This window comes from Neolamprologus multifasciatus, chromosome 20 (genome assembly GCF_963576455.1).
Source record: "Neolamprologus multifasciatus chromosome 20, fNeoMul1.2, whole genome shotgun sequence".
Taxonomy (NCBI): domain Eukaryota; kingdom Metazoa; phylum Chordata; class Actinopteri; order Cichliformes; family Cichlidae; genus Neolamprologus; species Neolamprologus multifasciatus.
Genome location: NC_140458.1, coordinates 29,537,753 through 29,562,028, shown reverse-complemented (window position 1 = coordinate 29,562,028; position 24,276 = coordinate 29,537,753). Strand labels below are relative to the sequence as shown.

General features: G+C 37.7%; 2 protein-coding genes across 3 annotated transcripts; one reads left to right on the top strand and one right to left on the bottom strand.

The window, feature by feature from the left end:
* The first annotated feature begins 1,407 nt into the window (after positions 1 to 1,407).
* On the top strand, positions 1,408 to 5,387 carry tprg1l (tumor protein p63 regulated 1-like). The gene is made up of 6 exons (XM_085147043.1): positions 1,408 to 1,817; positions 2,035 to 2,126; positions 2,208 to 2,258; positions 2,349 to 2,474; positions 2,775 to 2,928; positions 3,456 to 5,387. Exons 1-6 carry the CDS (start codon positions 1,590 to 1,592, stop codon positions 3,648 to 3,650), a joined length of 846 nt encoding a protein of 281 aa, XP_085003169.1. The 5' UTR covers positions 1,408 to 1,589; the 3' UTR covers positions 3,651 to 5,387.
* On the bottom strand, positions 4,721 to 21,338 carry wrap73 (WD repeat containing, antisense to TP73). Of its 2 annotated transcripts, XM_085147039.1 has the most exons (14): positions 21,179 to 21,338; positions 20,707 to 20,736; positions 20,173 to 20,286; positions 19,859 to 20,011; positions 18,858 to 18,974; positions 11,583 to 11,655; positions 10,731 to 10,834; positions 9,692 to 9,778; positions 9,049 to 9,183; positions 8,703 to 8,780; positions 8,523 to 8,625; positions 8,293 to 8,418; positions 7,463 to 7,654; positions 4,721 to 5,995 (listed from the first exon to the last, which is right to left on the bottom strand). In XM_085147039.1, exons 3-14 carry the CDS (start codon positions 20,239 to 20,241, stop codon positions 5,883 to 5,885), a joined length of 1,350 nt encoding a protein of 449 aa, XP_085003165.1. In that variant the 5' UTR covers positions 20,242 to 20,286; positions 20,707 to 20,736; positions 21,179 to 21,338; the 3' UTR covers positions 4,721 to 5,882. The 2 variants fall into 2 exon arrangements, with proteins under 2 accessions (XP_085003165.1, XP_085003164.1); XM_085147038.1 differs by lacking the exon at positions 20,707 to 20,736.
* Positions 21,339 to 24,276: the final 2,938 nt, after the last annotated feature.

The window sequence follows — 24,276 nt, the reverse complement described above, 5'->3', positions numbered from 1 at the left end:
CTAATCACTACAAATCATCAATACCATCATTACTAGTCTGCAACCTGCCCCAAGACTAATGTACACCCAAGCATCAGGTAAAGCAGGGAGACAAGTTTATTTTAACACTGTAATATAGCTACAAAGCATTATCATTTGACTTCCAAAAAGTCTCTTTTTAAAGCAAAATGCTGGTTTATTAGACAATTTTCATTTCTGGGCAAACTGCTTCTTAAACAGTACACTCTTTGTAAACATGCATTTTCAGATCACAGTTCTCCAGAGTTTCCACTAGAGGGAACTGTTATAGTTAATTTCAATATGAAATAATTGTGAGCGTTAACTTATCGTCCTGAAAACCGAAGGGGAAAAAAGTATCTTTAAGTTACTTTTTTTTGTCCACTACAAAGAACGAACAGACTAGGTCTCAGGAGCACACCTAGTTCGTCATTTCTTTATAAGGTGATTGTTTTCAATTATATTTAATGCCTAATATTTCAAATACTGATGGCATTTGGCATAAAATTTCTAAAAATGAACATGGAAGAGTAAATATAAAAAAACTGTCCAAGATTACAAAATAAATAAATATTCCATTGATTAAATATCAAGCTAAATGCTTGATTAAATACTGCTGTAGCGCTGCGTTCTCAATAAATTTGTATATAAAGGAAGTTTACTATTCTTGATCCAGCTTATAAATGTAAATATTATTACAGCAAAACTCTTAATATTGATAGATCAGTTATGAAACTTCCTTTGATGAGGATATACTACAAATGATTTTAGACTGAACAATGTCATACACACACACCTTCATACATCAAGTTACTTTTTGCACAGTGCTCAGTCTTTTGCACAACCCACTGTCATTGTTGCAGTTTTGTATTGCACTGTCTCGTGTCTGTATCGTTCCGTTCTGTCTGGTGTTTCACTGTTTTTTGCAATTTTTGTGCACTTGCACTTTATATAATTCTGTGTTGATTGTCTGTTATGTAGCACCATGGTCTTTCACCGTGTACTGTACCACTGCACATGGTTAAAATGACAATACAGGCACTTGACCTAAAAGAAAGTTTTTTCTTGCCATTTCCCGACTTACCTGGGCAGGAGGTTATGAACCAAATGAATCTTATTACCATATTATTGTAGTATAACTATCGGGTTGCTGTGGCTTTAACTGTGATATAAAACGTACAAGAACAGCATCTTCAGGAATACTATAGCAAGTGGCAGTACACTTATTTAATAATTACATGATAATAACGTCAATAGAATTATGCGATAAAAACTAGAACATTACTTTAGATCCGTTCCGTATCATAGCAGTGATAATGATTTAAAAGAACTGAACCAGCCAATCCAAACACCTGCTTTAAAAAAAATAACTTATTTACTGGTAATTACATGGGTCAAAAACACCGTGTCCCTTTAACAGGAAGGAAATTAAACGGGGGAAGTGAGGCAATGGGGAGCTACTTCCTCGTTACCCCCACAATCACAACATTATTTGTGCGCAATGGGTGAATCTGCATCGTCGGCAGGAGATTTTTAGATCTTACAGTGGGTGCACATCGTTGGGAAGCTCCGGGAAACGCATACGTTTCATTATGCTTCAGCTCAACGACGCAATGGAGCCGGAGAGTCCGGGCGCTGCGGTTCTCCACCCTGCAGAAACCGAGGAGGGGGTCGAGGTTGCCTTCACGCCGCCGGAGGCCGGACGAAGCTTTGGACACGCCGCCTCGGTGGCCTGCTGTCCCCCGTTACAAACGCTGACGCCTTTTCATGTGCATAACCCCACCATGCAAGCGAAAGTGAAGGACTACTTCGTGTTCAGAGTAAGTTGCTCCATCCATTCCAGCCTCCGGTGATAAGCCCGTTTGTTTATATATGAACCACTCGCACTTATCGTACGCTGCTTAGGTACCTTTAAGTAAACACAACCACCCCCAGCCATAGGCGTCAGTGCAGGGCAGCATGTTGTGACAATCACAGTAACAGATCACAGGGAGGATGAGGCTCAGATGATTTACGGTTGTGTGATGCTGATCTCAGCCAGGTACCATTGAGCAGGCGGTGAGCGACATCAGGACTGTGGCACTGCCGTCCGAGGATGGAGAGGTGCTTAGTGTCTGGCTGCTGGCTGAGTAAGTATCCCGTCATCATGTTTATTATCAGGCAGGAGGCATAAAAAAATGAACACTTGTGTGAACTATTGTTTTCTACAGAATTGATCACTGGAACAACGAAAAGGAGAGACTTGTGCTGATAACTGATAGGTGAGTCAGAATCATACCTCATCTTTAAGTGACTAATATTTAATGAGGCATATCAGGTAGCCAATAACATTGTCTTGACGTTCTGTGCAGGTCCCTGTTGGTGTGCAAGTATGACTTCATTAACCTGCTGTGTCAACAAGTAATCAGGATCTCTCTCAATGCTGTGGACACCATCTCAGTGGGCGAGTTTGAATTTCCACCCAAATCCCTCAACAAGTATGTCAGAATTTCAGCTTGTCAACAGCCAATTAGTATTTACATTAATAAATAAATGTGCAAACATTACAACATTAACCTTTAATATTAGCAAAACAGAATGATGTCTTTTAATTGTTTAAATAGCAATACATACATACAAAAAAAATGTTTTCAAATTGATGCACACAGAAGTAAAATGTAAAAACTTACAAAATGTCTTTTGTAAACCGTTGTGGTCCATCTCTGTGGTTGTGCTGCATGAATGTCGTCAGCTGTCTGATATTCTAATCTTATTAAAACTGTTGTATTGTCAAACAGAAGAGAAGGCTATGGGATTCGTGTCCAATGGGACAAACGTCCCCGGGCTTCATTCTTTAACCGCTGGAACCCCTGGTCAACAGAGATGCCCTACACCACGTTCACAGAGCACCCCATGGCCCATGCTGATGAGAAGGTGGCCTCTCTTTGCCAGGTACAGTCACTTTAATTAAATGAAGCTAAACGTGCATTTTTATTATTTCTGATAATAGGCTACTTGACGTCATGAAAACTAAGCAAATAAAGCTTCAAAATGTAAGGTCTTTTCTGTGTTGTGAAACAATGGTGACGGCTGGTGAATGGTTGTTTCAAACAACAAACAGTCACAGTTCAACTGGAAACAATGGACTGATTGCTTGCCTTAAAGACATAATTCAGCCCTCAAGATAAAGACAGTTATTCATACTTTTCAACTTGGTATATCAATAGATATTTTTAAAGCCATTTGTTTACATCTTACTGGCAAGACAACAGCTGTGCCTTGGGCAATTTCTCATCCAGGTATTGCTACATGCAGTGAATGAAGCTCATTCTACTGCAAAATCTTGAATGTATTCTTTATTCCAGAGCAACCTCAGATACTTAACTCCAGACAGCAACTCCTATTTTAATAAATATATAAATTGTGCACTTTTGAAGTGGCTGTTAATAGGTTCATATTTTTTCCTTCTACCTCCCAAGTTGGACAACTTCAAAATCCAGCTCGTGCAGGCAGTGAAGAGAGCCCATAAGGAGCACCCGATCCCAGGTCGAGCTAACGGTGTGCTGATCCTGGAGAGACCCCTGCTTATTGAAACATATCTAGGCATAATGTCCTTCATTAACAATGAGGCTAAGTTGGGCTACTCCATGACACGCGGCAAGATTGGCTTCTAAATTCAGTCGTTTCTCCAAACTACAACAGTTCAACTCATGTGTCTGTGTTAAACTACACTGTCTGAGGGAAGCTGCAGTGTAATGTGTAACATGTCTGTGCGTGTATGCAGAATCCATGAGATGCCCACACACCTTCCTGAGTCGGTGTAATGGTCAGCCAACTGTACGGAAATGATGCACAGCACTGTAACAACTGTCTACTCATTCATTTTTTTGTGCCCCTAGTCCCCCCCTTTCTGTCAAGAGTTCCACACACACACGACCTTCAGGAGTGTGTGGCCGTGCTATAAGAGTTGGGAGATAAAAGGCACAGCACATACTTTATATTGAGCTTCTTGAAGTCTCACGTTTCTGGTTCAACCACTAAATGACAGACTGTCAAAATGAATGTGATATTTAGAACAGTGAAACCGTATCATCGGCCAAGATGAGTTCCACGTTTGCTACATGATATGGTTTGTGTTTGCATTATTCGGACCACAGAGCCATAGAGTAGCTTTTTGGAATGGAAAAGCAGCTGATGAACTGAGTAGGATTGCTGTGTCACATAATTATTCAAATAAATTTATGTCGAGATATGGAAGGAAACTAGATAGGAGAGCATAGCATCTGCAAGGCTGTGCTCTGGGCTCAGCTTTGGTACTGATTTGCAGAATGCATGGGCTTGTTCAGTAGTAATGATGAATTACATATCAAAATCCTCTCTCTTGTATTTAACCCGTGTTTTATTTTCAGTGCTTATATTTACCTAAATGATGTCTTTGCTTAGAGCAGGGAGCTACCATTTGCAGAGCTGTATTAGCTACAATAACAAAAATGTTCTTTTTATGTCAGAAATAATATGTGCAATGTGAACATGTAAATCCTTATATTTGTTCTGTGAGTTGCCATTATGGTGCTGCAATTTGCATTTGTTTTAGACATATATTTGCACTCAGCTGTATTAAACTGTGCAGAGGGTGGGTTGGGTTACAAAGTGGCACAGATGCAGATAAAGCTTTGCATAAGCACATTAACTTCCTAGAATGTGTGCGTTGTGGATATTATTGTCCAGCCAAAGGTTACAGAACATACTCCCATGCATCGCCAATACCAACAGAAAACATCCCAAAATGCCTTTTTTTTTTTTTTCTGGCCTTAATTGTGCATGTTCCCTGCATGTTCAGTCTGCATGACAGATGTTTTTTTAAAGAAATATCCCAAGTGAATCTGTAAATACTGATTGTTTTGTTTGTATACATTTTTTTTTCAATGCATTTGACTTAAGTGATCTAAGAATACGAATATACCATTAACAGTTCTCAAGTATTTTATTTAGGGATATTAACTCATTTCTACAAACACGTGAAGGTTTTGTTTTTTGTTTTAGATATCTGTAGCACAATAGCCACTATGGAAAATTAAAAATGCCTCTATGTTTTTGTCAGGGCTGAGGCTTGGGGTGGATATAGAACTGCTTTACGATTACGTTTGTACTGTCGAGGACTGAAACTACTAGGACTGACTGAAGTTACAGTTCAAGTGGCTTTAGAGCAAGATGATGCCTTGAAGACAAGAAATACTGTCCTGATATATTTAGTACTGCCTGTTGCTGTTTGGACTTCTTACTGACATTTCAGTCTGGTCATAGCGGGTAACGCCTTTTACATGCTACAAGTAATGATGCAGTATTTGCAGGTTAAAGATAATGCAACTTGTGTCATGAAGAACTGCTTTAAAATTACCAACTAAAGAAAACTGTCTCATGTCTTTGCTCATGTCAACAGTGCGACTACATTTCATCAAGATACTGTAACTCAGCTACTGATTTCAGTAACATGACATATACCGAAAACAAATCATATTTTTTAAAGGCTGAACACACTTTTAAAAAACTCCCATAAGCAACTAAATTTATGACAAAGTTTATTTAGAACAAATATAAAATTTCAAGGTGAAACTATCTATAGAAATCTATAGATAGTTAGATTCTAGAAATCTATAGATTTCTATAGAAATCTATAGAAAATTGTAAACTTTCACATTCTCACAGTGTTTGCAACTAGTGCTGAGTACATATTTATCAGTAGGAATTGCTTTCAATGTTCCAGTAGCCCACACTTTTAAGAACAGCTACAGTCCAGCATATGCAAGCTAACATGTTCAGGAGTGTTCTCACTGGTCATTGACTCAGCTTGTGTGTAAAGCTAAATAAGACTGAACTATGACCCAGTTATTTTCTTTTTGTGTGCTTTACTTGTCTTCTTCATCAGTTTCCATGTAGCACAAACACAGCTGCTCCTTTCCAAGCAGTATCAAGGAGTTGCCACTGCAATGCCAGTTCAAAGAATGAACTTGAAAACCACCTGGCAGGAATAAAAGCGAGATAACTGTGATGTCAATGCCTTTACACATAAACATGCTCATAGTAAGAAATCAGTATCTAAAAAATACACTTCAACTTTGTGTAGTGAGATTTTCAATTCCAGGGACATTTAAAGCAATAAATGTAAAGAAACAACAGAGACATTCTACATGTAAATACAGACATAGAGTAAATTGATTCTATTTTCAATTATAAACAACACAATCTTAAACTAAAGGCAATATGTGACTATGATGCTGTGAAACTACAGGGTGGGGCATTTATATGTATACACCATAATAACATGGGAATGGTTGGTGATATTAAAGTCCTGTTTGTGGCACATTAGTATATGTGAGGTGGCAAACTCCTCAAGATGGGTGGTGACCATGGTGGCCATTTAGAAGTCAGCCATCTTGGATACAACTTTTGTTTTTTCAATAGGAAGAGGGCCATGTGACACATCAAACTTATTGGTAATGTCACAAGAAAAACAATAGTGTTTGCCCCCTCACATATACTAATGTGCCACAAACAGAACTTTAATATCACCAACCATTCCCATGTTATTACGGTGTATCCATATAAATGGCCCACTCGTTCATTTACTAACAACTTGTCAATCAAAAGTTGTTATTAAATGAACCTACTATGGATAAACTTCCTTTTTGAAAGTATGAACAAAATAATGTCCATGTCTGTAACAGATGGTATCTGATCTATGCATCACTGAATCAGTAAGGGTAGGCAAATAACCTTTGATGAACAACTATGGAAGGTTATCCAAGACGCCCAAAAAATCTTTAGCACATAGAAAAACTGTCCACATACACTTCAGAAAAACTGGTGCAGTTACAATACTTTAAGGTTTCTTGTTTTCATGTAGTTTAGCAAACAAATTGTTTTTTAAAATGGTTTGGTCCACTAAGAGCAGACTGCATTCATTGGTCCTTGTTTTTTCTTAAACTTCTGAGATCCACATTGACTGCTCTTAAGCCCAGTGCAATGAAGTGTAGCTTTTTAAGATGAACTAGAACTTCAGCCAGTTCTAATTTTGTTGCTAAAATTTTGGCAACACCCTTTGACTAAAACTAAACTTTGATGCTTAAATTATAATTAAAACTAATAATGTTTAAATCAAAAGACTACGATTTAAACTAAATCAATATTTGCTGATTTCCACTCCTTTCAGCCATGCTGTTTTAAACAATTTGAGAATAACAAAGCAAAAGCATGTTTGGTGTCAATCTTAAGTTCTATTTCATGATATCAGTGTTTAATATTCTATTAGTGTAAAAAATAAAATGAATGAATTTAACAGCGACCTTGTGGTTACCATGGAGATTAAATAAAACGACAGGATGGTTACTGGAGGTCTGCTCCTTTCCTATATCTGAGAACAATGTAATTAAGCTTTGGACTCCCAACTACTTGAAAGTTCTATTGTTTTAGTACCCAAGGAAATTACCTTCAGTTGGGACCTGAACAGCAACACAGCCTCCTGGAGACCAGAGATAGAGCTTGGTGTTGCCAGTACATAGCGCCAACCGGGGATGGCGTGGGTCCCACTGAAAACATCGTACTGCTGATGTCTGCTCCAGCACAGCCTCCAGGCTCATCATCTGCATGTTCCACACCCAAACAACATTCGCCATATTGTCTGCAGTGACAAAAAAATAGTCATACACATTCAAAACCACTCTCAGCCTAAAGAGCCAATACTAGTATCATAACAAATGTACACAACAAAAGTCAGTCAGTTTTGTACTATATAGGGTCAAAATTATGCACACAAGGTAAAAAATATACATAAAGCAGCACATATTTAGTTAATTGTCCCTTAGCACACTGCACCTTGAACCATCAGCATAATTCTTGTTGAAACTGATGTAATTCAAACCAACTTCCTCTCAGCTGAGGATGAAAGCGGTTTCTTTTTAAAACCTCTGCAAGTGGAGTTACAAAATACAGTTACACAGTTAAAGTTGTTTGAACTGATGTTGCAGGAATCTGCAGTTGTTTAGAAATGGCTCCAGGACACATTACAGACTTGTGTAATTCAGTTTCTCAGTTCTGAACTATACTTTTGCCTTTGACAAGTTAAGAGGCTTTTTGGGACTTTCACCACCACATATTTAAGAATCTAAGTGGGTGCAGATTATGTTGTGAAATCTTTTAGGCCAAGAAAAAGAGCTGTTCACAGAAATGTTTCAAAGGTCAGTATTAATAAAACATTCCTGTCAACAATTAGTGCAACAAGAAAGTTCAATAAAAAAGGTAAAAGAAAAAAAATCTCACCATTTTTGGTGGCTAGATAGTGATTGTTTGAGCTGAATGCCAAAACAGAGACCCCAATCTTGGGGTTGGCTCGGTCTGGGTCTGGTTTGACCACAGGAATTTGGACTGGCAGTGAGCATATCTCATCTATATGAGGCAACAACAAAGAATTTATAATGAGACAAAATTGGTTACTTGACCTTGGTAATTTTAGACAAATATCACTTTAAAAATGAATACTGCTTACGTACATTTACTCTGGGTGTTGAAGAGTGTGCTGCCAGTAGTGATGTTGTGCAGAGACATTTCGTCAGTGCCAACAGCTGGCCTTCTCTCCACTTCTTTATACACAGTCTAAAACCACAAGGAGGAGTAATTAACTGGCAATCAAACAATGTCTTTCAGGCCCATCAAAAACGCTCAATACTCACAGCTTTTGTGCTTTCCACTGTTGCAGGGTGCTCAAACTGTGCGATTTTTTTCCATGTGATATGATTGATGATGCGCACCTGACATAAAGATAAAAGCATCTTAATTTCACTGATACTAAAAATTGCACACAACACATTCTGCTCAAAATAAAAATGAACCTGAAACTATACTAAAACTTTTATTTAAGAGAGAATGAAAAAAGTTGTGAAGCTTTTTATGACTTTAGGAGGAACTGCATGAAATTTGTGAAAAGGAAGACCTCATCTTAAAAAAACAAACAAACAACAAAAACTAAAAACAGGCAATCATCAGGAAAGAAGCACAATTTTTTAACATCATCCATACTTTTTCATCATAGCTGCCAATTGCAAGGAACTGGCTACTGGGGCTCCAGGATACAGACTTGACACCCAGCGACCATTCATAGGCACTGTAGGTTGACAGCAACCGGCCATCCAAAGAGTAGAGCAACACCTTATACTGTGTAGAGGATACATACACATGAAACAGTATTAATAATAATGCTTTTATTGTGTTGCTAGCACTTAAGTACAGTGGTTAAGACAACCTTTAGTAGACAGATGTTGCAGACAGATGTCAGTGTGCTTCATTTTAAAATTTTAGGACTTTTTATACAGTGTAATTACATTTTGCAGTATTCCTGTTTCCAATATTATGAGACTCTTGTGAGGTGATCAATACAAATTTGTCCTATCCTGCATAAGTCTTTACATAAAGAACACTTGTACCTATTTATAGTACCCCAACCATGCCTCAAAATTTAAACTGCAGATAATGTTGTTTTATAATTTAAAGCTGACTCTTTGATTACTGTCTTCCTAAACTGGAGTTTTTAAACCATTCCCTTGCCATTCTTGCCAGGGTACACTTTACTGGGTGATTCAATGATGACAGGCTCATGTTTAACTGAGATAGGTAATTTGACATTACAGTGATGGATCTTTAGTGTATGAGGTAATTAACTAACTTCTAGACAACTGTCCCATACTGCCAGCACACAGCCATTTGGAGACCACTCCAATCCTGCCAGGTCCTGTGTCTCAGTCTCAAAATGCTGTAATAAAAAAGTGACATTAAATGAAGTTAATTAAGACATTCATTAAAAAAAATGTGAATATCTTAAACTTAATTTTTCCTCATATCTAGCACAATATAAAAAGATAAACAGAAACAAAATACAAAATAAAAGCTAGTTTCAGCTGTTCCCAGAAACACTGTGTTGGGTGTCCAAGGTTCATAAGTGCACACAAATACCACTCTGTCTGATCTGGTTGAAACAGAGATAAAAGAGAAATCTCGGTAACTGACTCTTAGTACTGCTGGCTCCTTTCATCACGGCACATTATAGGCCCTGTTAAAAATTATGACCCAGTGACTTGACAGCTCTGCCTTGTTGTAGTCTTGCCGTTTAAGTTGTATTAAACTGTATGATCTCAGACATCTACTTAAAAACAAAGCAGCTATTCAAGTAAGATACATGAATGCTAATGACTTTAATTAATACTAGAATCTATTCGCCTTTTATGGGATGAGCATTTGCTGCATTACAAACATGTGCCACCTGCTGCTAGAAAAAGCATATAAGCAAGTGCCTCTCAGCTATTTGTCCCTTACAGCACATACTGTTTTTAGAACTTTCGGACTAAAATTAAACCACATCAGATATAAAGTAGTTCCCCAGCAGAGCCTGCAGAGAATGATTTCACATCCCATGTTTTGGAGGGAAAAAGGGAAAAATGAGTAGACCCACACAATGAGATCAAATCAAACTGGTATGAACGAATTACACAAATACCATAGATTCAATTCTACGTGTTTTAAATATAATTTAGCAGCAAATTTCATGTAACAATAAAGATAGTCATAATGTATGGCTAATAAGTCTATATCTTTTTGGGAATCAAAATTAAGGTCCCTTTCACTGTAGTTTACAAGTCTTACTCAATTGATGAGTACATTAAAATGGCCTTACAAACAAAATCTTATGCAGCTGTAGCTCTACTTACCCTGAGTAAATGCCAGTCGTCACACACGAATATACTAACAAAGTCTTTGCAGTCACGACGTTCAGCCAAGGCCATATAGGACCCATCTCTGCTGAAATCTATACCTGTGGGTATACAAATGGTTTCTATGGAAGATCAAGAGGGAATTTGAACAAATTCCAAAGAACAAAAGGTGAGGAAAACAACTCTAAAATGCCACTTTATTTTCCAAAAAACTGCTCACTGGTAAAATAATAAATAATAATAATAATAATAATAATAATGGTAAAAGGGACAGTATTAAAAATTTGAGCATCAATGACACATAAAATTATCACTTTTCCTTCACAATTTTTAAAGAGGATATTTAGTTATAGTAACAGTATAACAGAAATAATTTCAAAATAATTTCATCTTTCTTTAAAGCATGTCTATGTAACAGCTTGGAAAAAAGACAACTGTCCATTCTGATCACATAATACATGGCTTAATCTATTTTTCATTATCTAATTCTTTGGCACCATAAAGTCTGGTATGCAACCATCATGGCAATATTATTTATATGACAGCTCTGAAGATACACAGGTTGCAAAAGGGCATGGTATTACATGTGGAAAATGGGGAGAGTCAGACACAATCATTTTTCCACTAGTTGTTGACAGGCCTGTTATGAAGAGCATGCCCCATTTACTGAGGAGAGGCACAGCTGTCAGCATAGAGGACCATAGTTTGGACCCATATCCTTGGGTAGAGCCACAAGGTAAAGAACGGCATGTGATTCATGGGGAATGCCAAGGCATTTAGACTGCTGGCCATGTCCTCAGGTACACTCGTAGTAGACATACATTCATATCCTATCAATTTCATACTCACCTTTCTGACATGCTTTGGGATACTTGATGTAAGATACAGCTTTGGTGCACAGTGACCAGACGGTGATTCTCAACTGTAACCAAAACAGAGAAAACAAAGAAAAGGAAAATGTATATTATCTTCCAAGTTAAATGATGGAAAAGATCATTCTACCAGACAACAAAAAGAGTGTAAACACATCCATCCCTTTAACTGCAATGACACATTCACACTATTCGACCACTGGTCTTCAATAAGAAAATTTAATTATAAGTTATTTGGTAAGCGTTACATCCATATGACAAGTGGCTGTCAATAGACACCAATATGAGGTCAGTCAACCAAACACATTTCTATATGTAAAGATCAGCTATGCAAATCCAGACTGCATTTCCCACCATGCACTTTAACAGCTGTGGAAAGACTGTCTTATGTCTTTGAAGGGGCAAAAATCTCTGTGAGAGTCAATCAATCTATCATTAGACGATGGCCTGGAAAGGCCAAGTGTGTGGAGTGTTGTCAATCAGTGTGCTTCCCCAGGGAATGAATACACATGTTTAAGACCTGTAGCCACTGAAAGGGACCAAAATAATTACGTTTAAATTAAGACCTGTTTAAATTAAGTTTAAACCTGTTTGTTTTAAGTTAAAGTTTAAGTTAAAGTTTTAAGTTAAGTTTAAACCTGTTTAAATTAAGACTTGAGCACATAAAATTAACAGATATAAAACAACATCTCAACACATAGCAGGAATAGGACCAGTCAATTTAGTAGCCAAGATGTAATGTCAGACATGTTTGCTACAAGTGTGACAAATTGACAGCAAGTTGTGCACATTGCCACAAATGAGAAGCAGCTAACTGACCACAAGTCGGCATAACAAAGAGAACACGTGTTAATTCTAAGTTTTGACAGCAGTCACCTAAATACCCAGCGGCCTCACTTCAGCCAGACTCATGCCAACAAAAGCAAGTGGCCAAACATGACAGATATGCTGATCTAAGGAGTATGACAAGCGGTATCTTGACCTTCAAATAAGGAGCACCAGAAGACTCTTGAGACACTGTTACAGAATACGTGGTTTGTACTGCCTATGTGTATGTGTTAAGCTGTTCAGAGATTGATTGATGAAGTTAGATTCAACAGCAAAACTCAACCTTGTTGCCAATTTTCCCCAGTGTTCACTATAATACAATTGCAACATTACCATTCCAACAACAAATTTCTAAAACTTCCAGATGCTAGAAAAACAAGTTTTGTGATATCTCATCGACGCAAATTTTCTGGGCTGAGCAGATGAATCACTTTTTATGTTTTGTCTCCAGTTTTGTGCAAAGGAATATTATTTTTGAATCCTCAAGACTTAAAAAGAATTTTTTCAGTCTTAATTTTTAAGACTGGTCAATGTTAATTGACTGGTCAATGTAAATTTTTTAATACTACAATTTTTTTGTAATTGTAGTATTACATCTGTTTAAATAGTAATGGCAAAAAGCATGCTGAACAAAAATGTGAATAACAATTTGAACACAGAACAGTTAAAAAGGCAAGGGCTTTTTTGTATAATTTAAGGTTATTGAAGAAAAGCATTTTTTATCCTTGGAAATAAATGGTTTCATTTGAGTCTGATAATATGAGTAGAAGTAACAGCAATAATAAATTATTCTTCAAATAACACTTTATTTTTGGCAGTAAAAAATAATGTAATTTTCATTTAAGAATGGGCAAAGTTAAAACTACTGAAGTGACGAGGCTTTCATCAGAGTGTACAGACAGATATTTGAAACGGTCCAAGTCTGTCACCTGACTGGACTGAAGTGTTGACCCACATGTTTGGTCCAGACATCCAGCTGTGTAGGCTCTGTAATAACACCGCACCGCACGCTTCCTGGACATCCCCTCAGACATGGTGCCATGACAACTAATACCAACAGCGCTCAAACACAAACAGACTTACACTTCTTAAATACCCTGAATCCACCACATAAGGGGCGCTGGGAGATCAAGACCCAAAGGCAATGTAACTTTAAACCTGGTGGAGGAAGGTTAGCATGAGGAAAATAGGTGAGAAATGCTTTTCCGTGTACAGTGAGACTGTTATGTGGTAAAACTACCCCTTTAGATAAAGTATCCTCACCAAAGGTAAGCAGAAACGTAGGACTACGGTATGGGGGCAGGAGTGGTGTTAAAGACAAAACTCTCCTAAAAAAGCTGCTATTTATTTATCAGAGAAAATTGTTACGAAAAGCCCTTGGAGACTATACTAGAAGTTGGAGCAAATAATAATCATGACATATTATGACAAGTCAGTATTCTTAAAATGATGTCATCAATTATTGGGGTTAATTTATACCACTAAATACATGTAATGTGATATAAGGTATTCTTAAAAAAATAAAATAAAATCAAAATTTGGGGACCTTCCCATCAGGAAAACCTGGTGGCAATATGATAACTACAAGAATGTAAATACTACAGTTACTGACAGCAATCTGGAATAAAACGTACCCATCAGCCATTCTTGTTGCGCGCCTAAGCGAGTGTGAGAGAATGGTTGAGTGTATTTGATGCCATATAGGCCTATCTGTCAGCAGAGGATTAGCTTGTAGGCATTCCAAGTAGAAAGCCATCTCAAACCAATATAGCCTATTTCTCCTGTTACAGCCTTATGATGCTACCAAGAAACAGGAGCCTTTCACAGCCCACATAGGGTATGGGTGAGCTATTGTCCCCTGCTGCAGTGCTTAGGCTCCCTAAATTTACAGTTCAGTCCGGTAGCATTGTTGGCAGCCACATTGCTGCCAACAATGCTACACGTTAGCAAGGCTACAGCTGTACTAGTAAAGAATTCTAAGGCTAATCTGATCCCAACAATGTAAAAACCATTAGACAAGTCAAGCTCAGCAATGTCCTTGGCTGGACTTTTTCCACCCTCAGTTAGTAAAGCAGGATTAATGTGGATGTGCGAGTGGCATTTTGCGAGGTCCTAAGATAAATGAATGGAATTCAAACAGGAGACCAGTTGCGTGAAGTCTCACAATACACAGGCAAAGTTTCAGCAATGTGACTTTTTATTACATATATGACAAATGTTTTAAAAATCTGGGCAAAAACAAAGTAGTTGGCTTTAAGGTGCTTCATTTCACAACATTTAAAGTAGTGGTTAGTGGTTCTGACTTCTACAGCTTTTGTTAACACTAGATAGAATATATAATCATTTTGGTACAGCCACAATGACAGTTGTGACCTAGAAATTTCTTTTGCTTAAAAAAAACAAAACAAAAGAAAAAAAAAACAACTGAGACAGCCAGACAAACACAGACAGCAGATTTATTGATACATAGACAGACAAACACATACACAGAGGCATGATCCACACCACAGGCAGCTGTCCCTAAACAAGTTAATATAGCAGGCTGTTTATGAGTGGGTTGAAATTTAAGCCTGACACGAACACCCGCTTGGCACAGCCTTAATGAAATCTTGGGCTGGGGTGAAGGTAAGTTCAGTGGGCTCTCTGGAAATGCCACAACAAGTTCCTAATTTTTCTCTGTTAATTAAATTGGTTTTGAAACCTTCACCACAAAAGGCTGCTCAGTAAGCAGCAAGTAAAACTACTTACATCTAGCCAGTTATGAGAGAGATGAGTAACTACAGGTTTTTGACTCCATAACAGCAAAGATTAAATGCTTATACTAATATAAACATGTTTTGACAAAAACCTAGAGTTTTTGACAATGACTAAACCAAAGTGTTACTTCAGCAGAAAGTTTGCACAATAACCATATTGAGCAGCAGCTTCACCTGTCACAGACAGACACAGCAGCTGCAATTGTTCACACAACAGTGGCACTCCATGCTGTCTGACATTGGCCTTTTAAATTGAGTAATGACCAGTAAACGTAGCACATAAAGTATCATATCTCCTTTTCACAGTACATGCAGAATATTTTCCTCAAGTGCCAGTGTATTATAATTGCTCTGACATCTGTTTGTCTTGGAGCTTGTCTGTTTTTGGGGCTCATTTCTGAGAGTTGTTTACCAGAACTATTTGGTTTGAACAAAGTAGAACATTAATTTATAGATACACCGTTCTCAGACTGAATTTACATTTTCACTTGTCTTCATAGAAAGATAAAATAATCTGCACTGGTTAGACCTTTCAGCCTTAGTGGTTCTACAACACAAACTAAAACACCAATGGCACAAAGCCGCCATATGACAAAAAAGGTATGGTATTAGGAGCAACTTGGGGTTCCTTGGCCAAGGACGTTTCAACATAAAGAGGGATAGGGACTGACATTGGAAACCTCATCTACTACCTGATCCCAGTGACAATATCAGTAAAGCACAACATATTCCAAAAAACAGCCTTCAAAATAAAGGAAAATGAGCTCTACAAAAAAATTCCATGCATGAAAACAAGCGCTCACTCTTCCTGCTCAACAAATGACAGGGGCAGAGGCTTATACCACATGATACAGAAGTCAGCTGGCAGGGAAAAAACAACGGAGAGCACGTGAGAGATGACGAAGCTGTAAAGGCCAAGAAAGTGACGGGAATCCATCCTACCTGAAAAAACATCCTACCCAATGTTTCTGCGCAAACGCGGCGCATGCGCACAACACCAACGCCGAATTAACTTTAAGGTTATGGTTAGTGTTATGGTTATGGTTAGGTTTAGTCGCAAGTCACCGTCAAATTATAATACAGGTAGGACGTTTTGTCAGAGTAGGATGGTTTCTCAGAACACCGTCCCGCAACTATTTTAAAAATGTTGCACTACCTGCTCTATACACGCAGTGTCGAGCAACGGTGGAGACGGAATTACAAGCAGTACAACATTTTGCGGCAACGACAAAATGTGAGACATTTATTGTTTTTATGTTTATTTATTGTTTTTATGTTCAGTCTCAACTGTTACGAAGTTGATGTGCAGTTAATAAGTGCAATAAATATTTATATTGGAAAAGAAAATCGTGAAAGAATCGTGATCTCAATTCTAAGCAAAAAAAATTGTGATTCTCATTTTATGCAAAATTGTGCAGCCCTAGCTAAAACTACAAAAATTCTTTCTATTCTAGCATAATTTGCTTTTTTTCTTTTATAGTTTTACCTTTTGACTGTGATTTGAACCAAAACTGCACTTTGCTATACCACAAAAGGTGCAAAGCTTAACAAGTTAATATTAAATATGTAGTACATGTAATTAATGAAAACAATAAATTTTTTTGTCCTAGTGATGGATACAACTTTTTTCCTCTTTTCTCCTTTAGTTGCTTTTAAGGTTTTTTAGAATCTGTTTGCAGCACTTGGATATTGGACGAAAAGGTGATTAAAAGGTAAATAAAAGTAATGACATCAGTTTCATTTTCTAATAGCCACATATAAGTTAATTAAAAAAACAAATATATAGTTTAGAAATGAAAGAAAGAACTCTGACATTTTGTTAGAGAAACTATAAGTAACATCAAGAATCAAGAATCATCAAAGCAAGGCACTGACAGCAAGCAATTTAAATGAGGTTATGTGGAATGTGTTCACAAATCAACGTAGAAACATAAGAAAAATGAGTACAGTTTATATTAACCATTCAAAACTGCCCACACACATACTCAAATGCAAGATTACTGCACTAAGATTGTCTATTCACTAAGCTGTACACAAATTGCCATAGATCTTTAGGGAAAGAAAATGCATTCCTTTCAAATTCTTTTCCTTTTTAAACTTTACTTATTAATAAGATTCTGACCGAAACAAAGCAGACATACCACAGACACTTGCACTCTACTCCAGACAAGACACAGTTGTGTATTAGACCACAACACCTGTTAAATGATTCCTGGAATCTGGTTCAGTGTTACAGACATGGCCTACCAGTGCCTCCGTCGTATTCCACGAGCCCCAAGGGTAGCTGCTATAACAGCACCCCTTACAACATATGCTTACTATGGAGAGAATATAAAAGAGGAATTTGGAGGCACAGGCAATTTATTTGGTTTGTACTTAGTTTTATATACTTGCGCAATCTCAAAATCTCCTCAGCTGGAATTTGGTGGGTGCATGTACATACTGCATGATACTTCAAATTTCAAATATTTTAAGTAATGATATAAAACAGCGGTCCCCAACCTTTTTTGCGTCACGGACCGGTTTATGCCCGACAATATTTTCACGGACCGGCCTTTAAGGTGTCGCGGATAAATACAACAAAATAAAACTAGTACCGGTACCGAAAAAAAGAATATTTATTCATAACATACGTGAAAAGACCCAGGAAAACCGAGTTAACGATAAAACCGATAAAAACCATACATTTCACACCTGAGCCTCTACTCTCACGGCCTGGTACCAAATGACTCACGGACCGGTACCGGTCCAAGGCCTGGGGGTTGGGGACCGCTGATATAAAACATAAAAAGATGCAATCTTAAAGACTTTTGTCTGTACTTTCTCCTTAGACAAACAAGCTATTTCTGGTATCAAATATGTACTCCTGTTTTGCAAGGTCATTACTGTGGAGTGAAGGAATGTCCAAAAGTCACAACTACTGATGATTTTAAAAGGAGAACAAAATCTAATTTCCACATACTATGTATTCTTGGATCTGATGTTTAGAGCATACTACTATCAGCTACAAGTGAACCATAACTAACAGTCAAATAGTCATCAAGGATGGAAATCATTATAAAGCGCCTTGAGGCAACTGTTGATGTGATTTGAACTGTCCATGTGATTTGGCACTGTACAAATAAAATGGAATTGAATTTAAATTAAATTAAATGAGCATTTTGGCTCTTGTCTTATAAAACATATTTCTGCTTGGCTTTTTATTTGGGCAGTAAAAGTAACAGCCATATAAATTATTAATGTTATTCATTTAACCTGCCCCTGGTTAGTGTATGGCGTTTCTGATCTGGTTGGTTTTAATCCATCAGTGTTGGTAAGCCTACAGTTACTGTATTTTTATGACCAATAAAACATCATTAAATAGACTTGATGCCAAACAAAATACCAGACCTCCATCGGAAGGGCATATACACATTGCACTGGTGTTCCAGAGGTACTAGAAGCCCATGTATGACAGGACGCTAACAGGAGGGCGGCTATGAAATCAGGCTGAATACATGAAGCAGGTGGGGGGTGTAGGGGGCAGTCAAGAAAGGCTCTGGTGTCTGGCTATTTTCAGGTCCCCCGTTCCTTGCAGGCCAGCAACAGTTGATACCAGACAAGCATAAAACACATTTCCATGTGCATCAATGCACATACACACACGCAGAAACCAACTTCACACTTACATGGAACTCGGTGGTGTTGAGAATGTGACGCCCATCTGGACTCCAGCGTGAGGAGACTAGTCCTATTGAACCCTCATCAATCTTGCAGTGCCAGTCCGGCTGTTCAAGAGACCACACCTGAGAAAAAAAACGTCAGAAGGAAGACAGAGCGGGACTCCAGAACAGCAAACGGCAATTACTCAAGACATCCTTTACACACATTCTCTAACTTTCTCAGTTTGATTTCAAACAGTAAGAACACATCAGACACAATGAAAGACTGGCACTGGATACCCTTTCAAAGGTAAGCAGCTTGAGCTACGATGTGCATGAAACTGACATCACTTCAGTAACAATAATTACTGCAATTCTGTCACTTTGAACACTTTTTGATCATCCTAAAATAAAGAAGTTAAAGCACAATAAAAAATAAACAGCATGGTTCTAGATCATCGAATGACAGAAGTAATGAATATTAAAAATTTATTGTACGTATTTGAATGCTAAATAGTGAGTTTCACTGAAAGCAGTCTCAGACTACTTCATCTAATGTGGAGTCTACTGAGTCCTTAAAGTAACAGCAATAAGAATGTATGTATAAAAAAGTTAATTAGTATACATTTTTAAGACTAAAAGAAGGATGTACATGTGATTGAGACTTCAAACAGGACATGTCTAAAGCCTCCAAAAATTTAAAGTACAATATACAATCTCAAAAAATTACAACTGAAGATACGGAGCATTTGTTTTGAAGAAGTATTTCTGTATGATATTTCTAAATTTAGGGAATGTGGCATAACTGGTCTATTGGTAGTTTGATTAAATAGAGCCTGTCCAACTAAAATCCACATGCATCACTTTAGTATTCAGTTTCTATCAATCCCCCCCAAAAAACCCAACATTATTTAAAAGAGTTTGTAATTATTTGTATAATCGTGAACAGTGTTCAATTAGTAGACTGACGACCTTTATTCACACCACATAAATGGTCAGATAGCCACATTACTTTTCTCTCAACCTACCTGTACTAGTCCTCTCTTGTACATAGCACACAGAATAAAGAGAGAATCAGAGGACCACTCCATATGGGATATTTGGTCGAGGCAGGTATACAGGTGCATAATCTGCAAGGTGCTCACATCTCGCACCACTAACCTGTACTGCACACATGTAGCCTGAGGAGTAAAGCCAAAGACAACAATCAGCAAGGAAATTACCTATTTCCATCTTATCCATATGGAAATGGTAACATAAAATGTGAATGAAAAATATTTCTTTCTACTGAAAACAATTAAAATACTACAAAAAATACATATTGCATTACTCAAACACTTACCAAATACTTTCCATCTGGGGAAACTTTACAAAGCTGATTGGACTGCTTGAAGACCTCAGAGAAATTCATCTTACAGTGACAATTGTTTTGTCATCTATGAAGCACAATTTCCAACTGAAATGAAATTGATTAAGACATTAAATCTTTTACGGTAAAGGACAAAGGTTGTTTAAAGATAAATCAGAGCTGTAATATTTTCAGCTAATATTATTTTATTATTATTCACACTTTTGGAAATACGTTTCCAAAAATACTTGTGTCTATTTTTCTTACACTACATTTTCCATAACATTATTTACTGTAGTTATAGTTTATTATGTTTTTATGTCATTTCGATGTTGTAAACTGTGCATTGTGAACATAACAGCTCAATAGGGGACACGGGTTAGAAATTAGCAATAAACTATGTGCAGCGCATCAGTTTCATGCTCCGCACTGGGAACATGTTAAACGTCATTGTCCTTTTCAAATACATAAATTTTAACTAAAACAACTGCAAAAGATTTGCAATTTGTACCACTCATGCCAACTTACGTAGTTTGCAGGTATTAACACGTGATGGCGCTAAAGGTCCAAGAAAATGACTAAGCCTCAAAAAATAGGTATGCAGAAAATACACAAAAACTGTTTCGTACAGGAAAATAACTCGACTTATATGGCAACTACTTAGCTACATAAAACGGACTTAATCCTTTCCCAAATTGAGCATCATCACAAACAAAGCAATTTTCGTAGCTATCTTGGTTTAGCTAACTCTAAAGAAAGACATGGAGGAAACTAATTCGTCGAGCAAACCATGTCTGAAAGATGTGTTTCACTGCGATGTTTGTCAAATTATTTAACCAGTGGATAAGAACTGACCACTACATGCTTAAGGTAAAGTTAGCTGTTTAACTAGCTGTCACCAATGACTGAGCTCGCTCGAGACTAGCATGTAATGCTACTAGCAACGAAAAACTCTATGGTAGCTTTCGACCAAATATCACCGTTTAATGCAAACACTTACTTCTAGCGTTACTTGAGTTGTTTTTGTCACTTAAAATATTAACGTAAAAGGTTCAAGAAATACTTCAGAAAAGTTTTTTTTCCACATGACTGCCTTCTGGTGCATACGCTGTTGATTCAACTGCTGCTGGTTTGTTTGGACGAATACATGACGACATTCTGGTGTTGTCCAATCAGCGTTTGCTGTTAGAGTTTTCTTGCCTTCTGGGAAATGTAGTTTATAAGTGTGTTTTTGACTTGTTTCCTACTGCTCGTGAGCGTGTGTTTCTGTACCAAATCAATACAAACATATAAGCATCATATTATCATCACAGGTTTATGGGCTTTTAATCATGTAGTGTAATTTAGAACATGATACATTTTTTTTCACTTCGCTCATTGCCTCTCAAGTTCTTCCCCATCATGTTTCTTTCGTTCTTAATTGTATCCTACAGTTGTATATATATACTTGAATGTATAAGCAAAGGCAGCCTAACACATTTATACATACTTGAATGTATAAGTAAAAGGCAGCCTGACACATTTTTATTATCCCCCAGCATCATCTCCTAGTTGAGCCAAAGCTTTCCCGCTTATATGCGGCTGAACCGCGCTACCGCCTCCCTGCTCTCCCAGTGCAAAAAACGCTTCACCTCCTCCTCGGTCACCCTCAGCAAAGATCACACTTCTCTGGAGAGCATGCAAATCAGTTTTCCTCTTGAATCCGGTTAATATTGCTTCTCAGAAAAGTCAATCAACTCCAGTCATTGTTATCAACCTGAGTCAATCGATTTTTTCCATTTTTTTTTTCCTTGTTGCTATTTTTTATGGAGGGTCACTCTCTCGGCACGTTCGATAATAAACAGACAGCTGCTGGACGCAACATATTTCTTGGGTGTTTGGATTGGAATAAGAATAACCTTCAGGTAGGCTCACGTCTATTAATGTTTAATGAGCTATATGTTACAAATGGTGGTCTGGATTTTACTTGTGAGCATTTTTTCCTCCCAAAATGTGACAATTAGGCTGAGTTTTAAAAGAAGCTTATTCACAAGACGTATTGAGAAATGTCAAAGGATGGGTAAGAGTGAAATGTAAAAAATAAAGTAAAATTTACAGTCTATATTAAAATCCTTTTGGTTATTTTGTTGATCAAGGTCGCGGTTTGGATAGCCTAATGGTCTGTTTCACATGGCTGATTCTTAGGACAGTAGCCAATACAAATAATAGGCCCGCTAACAATAATGATGATAATAATAATGATTTAAATTTAATACTAGGCCTTTTGAAAAAGCATTAGCGTACAGCAAACAGAGCCTATGCAGACTATAAGGCCCGTGTTGCAATTTATTATTTGATTTGAATAACCCACTTATACTTTTTGTCTTTGCATTTCTTTATTATTATTTTGGATACATTTCAAGGTAAAACTTTCAATATGCACAAGGAGTGACATCCAAATACTACTTCAACCGTGACAACGCTATGAATCCTTAATATTTCACGTGGCCCTAAGGAGGGCCATCGAATCTAAGACCATATTTTTGAAAATTGATTTATTCTCAATTAAGACTTTTCTCCGAATAAAATGGCCCTTGGGACGGCACCGTGTGTGTATGTGTGTTGTCATGGGTGCTGTAACCCTGGAGTGGAGATACAAAATAGAGACAGGTGAATATCACAGAGGCGCAATGTCATATTCAAAAGGAAGGCGAGAGTCAGGCGACTAGCAATGTTTTATTGAAATAAAACGGTAATGTTTCTTATCATGGGAAAGTCGACAATTACGATAAAAATGTATATAAAATCATGTTCAAATCAAGTAACAAGTACATGCCAAATCGTGCCAACTGTACTTTCATTCAATAGGCCTATTTCATTTTGAACCTTTGTTTGTTTGGGGTTTTTTTTGTTTTTTGTTTTTTTGTTTTTTTGGAGGGGGGGTCGCTTTTTTGTTGTTGCTTTTTTCAGGTTTGAATGATCGACTTTTAGTATCTATCTATCTATCTATCTATCTATCTTGATCAGTTAAATAACGGGCTAAGTGTAAGTTTTTCCCCCTGTGGTGCGGGCTAAGTGAAAAGGAGGTAGGCTATGTGTCCAGGTGGAATGCCAATTAAGCTTCTCAACGTGGGGAGCCGAGCTGCTGTCTTTTCTGCTGCTCGTCTCGCACTGGTTCTTTGTCAGATCCCCTGTGCGAACATACTGGTTGATTTGGGATTTTCAAGGCGGCACCGAAGGACGAGCTGGTGGGAGCTGGTTTCTGCGGCGGCATACTCCGCGGGAACAGCGGGAACCTGAAGCCACACAGCTGAGCTGCAGCTCCACAGTTCCAAATTACAAGTGTCCACTTACGTGTGCGGCTCTTAAAGATGCGCAGTGCGCCTCACTATTGTTTTAATGCCAAATGCGGTGGTTTTTGTACCATGCATAATCCGCAAGCTTAATGGCCACAAGAACAGTTACAACAAAAAGTAAGGAAACTAAGGAAAACAGCCTTTGTTCAGGACACATGACATCACTTTAGATGTTTACTGGGTTGGATATCGTCAATCGATTCCGCACAGACCAAAGTGAAAAGACCTCTGTTACCTGGAGATAAGGCTATAGGGTGCAGTAGACATACAGATTAAACTTAAACTCCTAAATTCATAGAATTTGAAATCTGTATCTCCAGCCACACTGGCTAAAAACACTGAAGATTTGCGTTTATTTATGTACTGCAATTTACATCTCTCAGCCTTGCACCTTTGCCACAGTTTTTGCCACAATCCTGCAGAGGGGTTACTAAGGAGATGTGACGCCGCCATGGTGGGCAGCAGTGGGTAGGCCCACAAAAAAATGTTTGTAGGACCAAATATGCCCGACAGGATTTTCAGTTGGATGTGTTCGTCAGCAAATCGAGCTGGAGACTCAATGGAAAATCAAGACATCCCCCTATCGCCTTTCCCGGTAGGCCTGTAGTGCTGTATGCTTCTATTCTAGGTTTTTGCAAACGAGGCTAACTTTGACACCTCGATACTTATTTAACACTGCAAACATGCCCGGATGTGACGAGTACCTTCCTAAATTTCCACAATCATGCCATCATTTTAACTTAACAAGCGGCGATACTATGTT